Here is an 8,588-nt window from a genome sequence, read left to right on the forward strand (position 1 = left end):
TCAAAATATCAATAGTCTTCCAATATAAGCAGGTCACATTCTATATTAATTGGGTATTTCTTAAGAATTGTGTAGCTGGATCATATTCTATTATACATGTATTATTAATATATTTAACTCTTAAATACTTAAAAACTCAAAGTAATGTTTCATTAAAAACGCTAGCACAGTCAAATGAACAATAAAAATAATATTAATGTTGTAATTCTTCCAGAATCCTACCATGGACCTTCTTATTGTAATATTCAGCACAAGCCACGTGGACAAAGCGCGTGTATTTTGTAGCTCAGTTAAAGTTAACAGACTGCTCGCTTTGTCTCGGCATCTGTACACCCCATTTGCCGAGCCATGTTGGCAAGCCTGTCTGCACTTCTGGCACGGAAAGAAAGCCTTCTTTTTTCCCAAGACTGCAGACATAACTGGGTGATATCATCACTCAGCAGTGATTTCACAAGTAGTGATATCATCAAAAGCCTCTACATGATCATAATAAAAAATCCTTTAAAAAAGATAGTGAACCCACAAAATATGTGTTAAACAGCATAGTTTCCTAGGTCAGGATGCTACGAAAAAGTGAAAAGAGAAAATAAATAAGAGGGAATGGTAAAACAGTCTTTGAGTTGAAAACATCGTGTTTTTTATGTAGAAATGAAGCTTCATACAAAGTATCAAGTCAATAGTTTAGTTCGTTCTCGACATAGTTCGGAGATAAATAGACAATAAATAGGGCTTGCTAACGCTTAGCCAACAACACAGGTTAAAACACAGTAGGTTTTACTGCAGTAGACATGTTAGTTTGTGGTTGAAAACGAGAACATCAGAGCACAACAAACACTATTACTGGTATATATCCCGGGTGCAGTGACACACAAGGGAGAAATTGTACACCAACTACGGATGGTTTAGGGATAAAAAGGCAGACCGGGCAACAAAGAGCGACCGGCAAGTTAATTACTGTGTGACAGAGAGCGATGCGTCACCACCAATCACTTAGTCTTTTAATGTCCCACTCCCGAGTGGCTACTATAAAAGTTAACAGTGTCCATTTTTATAGTCTAAATACAATACGTTAATGTTTAGTATCCTAGAATTTAATTTTTGTATTAACTATGTTAAAAAAAACAAATAAATATATATTGTTTAATATGTTGTGTGTCTACATAACAGTATGAGGTACAGCACTGTTGTAACAAACATTACTGTATATTTTAGTCTCTTTTATGTAATTTGTTATGCAAAATTTTTTGTTTATGGAATTTTACCACACAAAAGCACTGGTTGGCTTGGTTCAAAAGATCGGAACTTAGTGTGTTAGTAAATCAACGACCACAATAACTTTAGCTCGCACTAAAATTGTCCGCAAGGGGTTGTTGCGTTTTAATCACCTTCTAATGATTGGCCCAGCAAGCAATTAAAGAATCATACAAAAAATAACATTTTTCAATGAACCAGAATTATCAATTTGTGATTGAAACTACAGCTTCACTAGAGCTCACCAAACACTATTGCATAGAGTGGATGCAGAATCATGTATAGGGAGAAATTTGAACACCAATCATGGATGCTTTAGGGATGGAAAAGGTAAACAAAAGCAACAAAGAGCGACCAGTAATTAATTAGCGTGTGACAGAGAGCGAAATAGTTGTGACGTCATCTGGAATCACAGCCTCTGGATGTTTCATTGCTGAGTGGGGAAGTCACTGCAGACAAAGGTGAACATTGTCTGATACAGAGTACTAAAGCCATTTTATGATATACTTACTGATTTAATGCTTGGTTATTCAAAAACTATCATCTTAAATGCAACAGAATTAATAAGTTTGCTTCTACCACTGAGTGTATATCAGAGATTGTGTTCAAGGTTTATGTAAAATCTACATAGATATTGTTAACATGAAAACAAATGTTATATATGGTTATATCCTCCAAATAAACTAAACTGAAGTCAACCGTATTTTTATTGTAAATATCCCAATTCCATCTGTTCAAAAAAGTTTTACATTTTATTATATTGTAATAACCAAGCATGCACATAAATAATTTATTTTTTCTTGCCTATTATGTAAAGAATGAATTGATTGATACCAAATGGTTTCAATTCTTTATCGTGGCTTTCATATCTGATATATTACAAGATTACTTATTATAAACATTGCTTAGACAATAGACAATAGACAATTGCTTTATTTTCGTATTCATTAAGAACAGAAATGGCGTCAAATATGATAAGACATATAGTCAATTGTAGATAAAAGTTGCTAACTACATTAACAATTAACATGTTTAACTGACACAGTTTAGGTAGCTATTTCTTTAAAACATGATAAAAGTTTTACCAAAATAACAATTACAAAATACACATATAATTTACATATTTACATTGGTTATATTCTTGAACTCTTCAACACTATATATTGACCTTCCAACAAGCCACTTAATAAGTCTTTTCTTCAGAACCTGCGGAGTGCTGGTTTTGAAGTTCTTCGGAAGCATATTATAAAGCTTCGCTCCAGCATAAGACGGCTTCTTGGCAAAAAGAGCTGAGTGATGTAAGGGAAGACTGAAGTCATTGGCCCGCCTTGTGTTGTAATCATGGATGTCACCATTCCTCTCGGGACGTTGTGTGTAGGCGTGTAGAATCACTTCAGTAATGTACAGAGTTATCACTGTAGGAATTCCCAAGGTCTTGAAAGCCTCTTTGCAGCTATCTCGAAAGTCTAGATCAGCCATGATTCGTATTGCACGCTTCTGTAAAACCAACACTCGCTGGAGATTCCCTGCAGATGATCCACCCCACAGTACTATACCATAACGAATGTGGGTCTCAAACAGAGCATGGTATGCGGTTCTTGTTGCAGTAGGTGTACCAATTGATTTTATCCTCTTTAGCACAAAGAGTGCTGAGCTGAGTTTTTTGCATAAGCCGTCTATGTGGCAGTTCCAAGTCAACCGGTCATCGATCACTACCCCAAGGTGTTTTGTGGTTCTTACTCTTTCAAGGTTGGGTGGAGCATGAACTTCATCCTTATTTTTACCAAAAGTAAGGCATTTTGTTTTTGATGCGTTGAAAATTAAATCGTTCCTAAGGCAGTATTCCTGAGCCATATTTACAGATGTTATGGTGTTCATTTCTAGTCCTGGAACTGACTTGCTGTTGCTTATTAAAACTGTGTCGTCTGCATAAGAGACAGGGTAACAGTGGTTCCCCAAGTAGTCAGGCAGGTCACCAGTGAAAAGTACAAATAACACAGGTCCCAACACTGACCCCTGTGGAACCCCTCTCCTTATAGTCATTGGCTTAGATTTTTCAATTTTCAAGTTTCCCTTAACAACTTTTTTTATTTCAACGATCTGCTTTCTTTCGTGCAAATAACTTTGAAACCACCTGAGTGGTGTTCCTACGATACCTAGGGAATTGATCTTGGACAGAAGCACTGCATGGTCAAGGCTATCAAAAGCCTTGCTCAGGTCCAAGAAAACACCAGCAGCCGTATTCCCATCTTCCAGGTTGTCCATAAGATGTTCAATTAGATCAATAAGGGCACTCGTAGTTGATCTTCCTGAGATGAAGCCATGTTGCCTTGGAGGTAGGAGGTTGTTTGTTTCAAGGTGTTGCAGGAGACGTGAAAGCACTACCTTTTCAATTATTTTCGATATTGTTGGAACTAGGGAAATGGGCCTGAAGTTCTTTAATTCCTTTCTACTTCCTTGCTTGTGTAAAGGATAGATTTTTGAAATTTTTAATTCTGTTGGGAAGACACCTCGAGTCAGCGACTTGTTGATAATATTGACGAGAGGTTGACTGATTTCACTTCTACAGAACTTCAGTACTTTAGAACTTATCCCATCAATCCCACTAGATGTTTTTGATTTGAGTGATGCAATTATTTTAAGTATTTCTTCTATTGTTGAAGGTTGATATTCGAATAATGTTGTTGCTGCATGGAATTTAGGTTTATGGGCGGCAGGGGCTCTTATCGGGATGTTGTTGGACAGGGTCATCTCTGCAGCATTTATGAAATGCTTATTAAAATATTCTGCAATTTTTCCCAGATCCTCAATGGTCTCATCTGCAACGTTTAACTGCCACATTACATCTGAGACATGTCTTTTTGATGCCCTTTCACTGTTGATTATATTCCAGATCGTCCTGCTTTTGTTATCTGATTGGGCAATAGCCTCTTCATTTGCTTGTTTCCTGAGGTTTTTTAACTTAAGATCATATGCCTTTTTCTTTTGAAATGCATCAAATTTATCCTCTACTTTTCCAGTTAGCAAATATTTGTTGTGGGCTATAGTGAAAATAGATCTTAAGTTATCCGCCTCTGGATTGCTAACCACGCAGTTGTTGTGTTTCCTTTTCTTGTTTCGGGTTTTCTTCAGTGGACAGGCGACATCAAGTGCAGTTGTGAAAATGCCAATAAAAGTAGAGTAGGCTTCCTCTGGGTCAGGTGCTGAATAAACTTTTTCCGAGGATTGTAAATCAAGGAGTCTTTTAAGGTTCAACAGGTGTTCTTGTCCAAAATGTCTTGTCAGTGCCATCTGAGGTTTTCTTGTTTCACACGATATGTCTAAATCACAGATTTGGCCAGTATGGTCTGAAAGATATGTTTGTAATACTTTTACATCAATTTTGTCTTCATCGAGGTCTGTGCATACCATATCGATTGAGGTAGCAGATGTTGGAGTTACTCTTGTTGGAGGCAAAGAAACTCTTGAAATGTTGAATGAGGCAAGTAACTCACCAACAGCAGAGCTTTCTTTTGTTTGCACAAGACTATTGACATTGATGTCCCCTAAGATGCAGATCCCACAGTTCATGCTTGGAACGTCCCCCAGTGCAATATTGAGTGTGACATTAAATATTGTTTTTTTCATGTCTATATAATATGAGTGGAGTATAAAGTATTTAGAAATATAAGATGCCGCATGGTATATACCATTTCGCATGGAGCGAAGTTTACAGTTAAATTATTTTTATAATCAATTTGAAAACTTTAATCATCCAATGTTAAGATTTTAGACATAATGGTGCAGTAATAAAATTCAGGTTCAGTTCACACAATACACTTTGATGTCTGTTATAGATAGACAAACCCAAATGCTAACATCAATTTGAAAACTTTAATCATCCAATGTTAAGATTATAGACATAATGGTGCAGTAATAAAGTTCAGGTTCAGTTCACACAATACACTTTGATGTCTGTTATATATAGACAAACCCAAATGCTAACATCAATTTGAAAACTTTAATCATCCAATGTTAAGATTTTAGACATAATGGTGCAGTAATAAAATTCAGGTTCAGTTCACACAATACACTTTGATGTCTGTTATAGATAGACAAACCCAAATGCTAACATCAATTTGAAAACTTTAATCATCCAATGTTAAGATTATAGACATAATGGTGCAGTAATAAAGTTCAGGTTCAGTTCACACAATACACTTTGATGTCTGTTATAGATAGACAAACCCAAATGCTAACATCAATTTGAAAACTTTAATCATCCAATGTTAAGATTATAGACATAATGGTGCAGTAATAAAATTCAGGTTCAGTTCACACAATACACTTTGATGTCTGTTATAGATAGACAAACCCAATTGCTAACATCAATTTGAAAACTTTAATCATCCAATGTTAAGATTATAGACATAATGGTGCAGTAATAAAGTTCAGGTTCAGTTCACACAATACACTTTGATGTCTGTTATAGATAGACAAACCCAAATGCTAACATCAATTTGAAAACTTTAATCATCCAATGTTAAGATTATAGACATAATGGTGCAGTAATAAAATTCAGGTTCAGTTCACACAATACACTTTGATGTCTGTTATAGATAGACAAACCCAAATGCTAACATCAATTTGAAAACTTTAATCATCCAATGTTAAGATTTTAGACATAATGGTGCAGTAATAAAATTCAGGTTCAGTTCACACAATACACTTTGATGTCTGTTATAGATAGACAAACCCAAATGCTAACATCAATTTGAAAACTTTAATCATCCAATGTTAAGATTATAGACATAATGGTGCAGTAATAAAATTCAGGTTCAGTTCACACAAAACACTTTGATGTCTGTTATAGATAGACAAACCCAAATGCTAACATCAATTTGAAAACTTTAATCATCCAATGTTAAGATTTTAGACATAATGGTGCAGTAATAAAATTCAGGTTCAGTTCACACAATACACTTTGATGTCTGTTATAGATAGACAAACCCAAATGCTAACATCAATTTGAAAACTTTAATCATCCAATGTTAAGATTTTAGACATAATGGTGCAGTAATAAAATTCAGGTTCAGTTCACACAATACACTTTGATGTCTGTTATAGATAGACAAACCCAAATGCTAACATCAATTTGAAAACTTTAATCATCCAATGTTAATTTTATAGACATAATGGTGCAGTAATAAAATTCAGGTTCAGTTCACACAATACACTTTGATGTCTGTTATAGATAGACAAACCCAAATGCTAACATCAATTTGAAAACTTTAATCATCCAATGTTAAGATTATAGACATAATGGTGCAGTAATAAAATTCAGGTTCAGTTCACACAATACACTTTGATGTCTGTTATAGATAGACAAACCCAAATGCTAACATCAATTTGAAAACTTTAATCATCCAATGTTAAGATTATAGACATAATGGTGCAGTAATAAAATTCAGGTTCAGTTCACACAAAACACTTTGATGTCTGTTATAGATAGCCAAACCCAAATGCTAACATCAATTTGAAAACTTTAATCATCCAATGTTAAGATTTTAGACATAATGGTGCAGTAATAAAATTCAGGTTCAGTTCACACAATACACTTTGATGTCTGTTATAGATAGACAAACCCAAATGCTAACATCAATTTGAAAACTTTAATCATCCAATGTTAAGATTATAGACATAATGGTGCAGTAATAAAGTTCAGGTTCAGTTCACACAATACACTTTGATGTCTGTTATATATAGACAAACCCAAATGCTAACATCAATTTGAAAACTTTAATCATCCAATGTTAAGATTATAGACATAATGGTGCAGTAATAAAATTCAGGTTCAGTTCACACAATACACTTTGATGTCTGTTATAGATAGACAAACCCAAATGCTAACATCAATTTGAAAACTTTAATCATCCAATGTTAAGATTATAGACATAATGGTGCAGTAATAAAGTTCAGGTTCAGTTCACACAATACACTTTGATGTCTGTTATAGATAGACAAACCCAAATGCTAACATCAATTTGAAAACTTTAATCATCCAATGTTAAGATTATAGACATAATGGTGCAGTAATAAAATTCAGGTTCAGTTCACACAATACACTTTGATGTCTGTTATATATAGACAAACCCAAATGCTAACATCAATTTGAAAACTTTAATCATCCAATGTTAAGATTATAGACATAATGGTGCAGTAATAAAGTTCAGGTTCAGTTCACACAATACACTTTGATGTCTGTTATATATAGACAAACCCAAATGCTAACATCAATTTGAAAACTTTAATCATCCAATGTTAAGATTTTAGACATAATGGTGCAGTAATAAAATTCAGGTTCAGTTCACACAATACACTTTGATGTCTGTTATAGATAGACAAACCCAAATGCTAACATCAATTTGAAAACTTTAATCATCCAATGTTAAGATTATAGACATAATGGTGCAGTAATAAAATTCAGGTTCAGTTCACACAATACACTTTGATGTCTGTTATATATAGACAAACCCAAATGCTAACATCAATTTGAAAACTTTAATCATCCAATGTTAAGATTATAGACATAATGGTGCAGTAATAAAGTTCAGGTTCAGTTCACACAATACACTTTGATGTCTGTTATATATAGACAAACCCAAATGCTAACATCAATTTGAAAACTTTAATCATCCAATGTTAAGATTTTAGACATAATGGTGCAGTAATAAAATTCAGGTTCAGTTCACACAATACACTTTGATGTCTGTTATATATAGACAAACCCAAATGCTAACATCAATTTGAAAACTTTAATCATCCAATGTTAAGATTATAGACATAATGGTGCAGTAATAAAGTTCAGGTTCAGTTCACACAATACACTTTGATGTCTGTTATATATAGACAAACCCAAATGCTAACATCAATTTGAAAACTTTAATCATCCAATGTTAAGATTATAGACATAATGGTGCAGTAATAAAATTCAGGTTCAGTTCACACAATACACTTTGATGTCTGTTATAGATAGACAAACCCAAATGCTAACATCGATTTGTCGCTACGTTAGGCAAATCTGCTTCACACTGCATTAATGTAATATGAGAACTCTGAGCTCATTAAGTAAACTTTGTCACCTTATTCATTTATACGAGCTTCTTAACTAGTTAGACCCATATATGTGTTATATCTTTTCTAGTAACTACCAGAAACAGTGTTTGCAACTTAGTTACTTAGAAATAAAACATTTGAGCATCCAGAAATTGAATATAACGAGTAAGTAATATTTGTTCGTATATTAAAAAAAACCAACTGAATACACGTTATGTCAAATGTAACATATTATTATTTAA

The 8,588-nt window shown here is 33.8% G+C and overlaps 1 protein-coding gene across 1 annotated transcript; it reads right to left on the reverse strand.

The window, feature by feature from the left end:
* Positions 1–286: 286 nt before the first annotated feature.
* On the reverse strand, positions 287–4,821 carry LOC124355655. Its single transcript, XM_046806816.1, has 3 exons — positions 3,386–4,821; positions 2,420–3,283; positions 287–407 (listed from the first exon to the last, which is right to left on the reverse strand). Exons 1-3 carry the CDS (start codon positions 4,819–4,821, stop codon positions 287–289), a joined length of 2,421 nt encoding a protein of 806 aa, XP_046662772.1.
* Positions 4,822–8,588: the final 3,767 nt, after the last annotated feature.

The sequence above is a fragment of the Homalodisca vitripennis genome, chromosome 2, assembly GCF_021130785.1.
Source record: "Homalodisca vitripennis isolate AUS2020 chromosome 2, UT_GWSS_2.1, whole genome shotgun sequence".
Classification (NCBI taxonomy): domain Eukaryota; kingdom Metazoa; phylum Arthropoda; class Insecta; order Hemiptera; family Cicadellidae; genus Homalodisca; species Homalodisca vitripennis.

Coding starts and splice junctions, on each gene's coding strand:
- LOC124355655 (XM_046806816.1), bottom strand. CDS start 4,821: ATGAACTGTGGGATCTGCATCTTAGGGGACATCAATGTCAATAGTCTT. Junction 3,284..3,385: donor ATCGTAGGAACACCACTCAG/GTGGTTTCAAAG, acceptor AATGACTATAAG/GAGAGGGGTTCCACAGGGGT. Junction 408..2,419: donor ATTAAGTGGCTTGTTGGAAG/GTCAATATATAG, acceptor TTATGTCTGCAG/TCTTGGGAAAAAAGAAGGCT.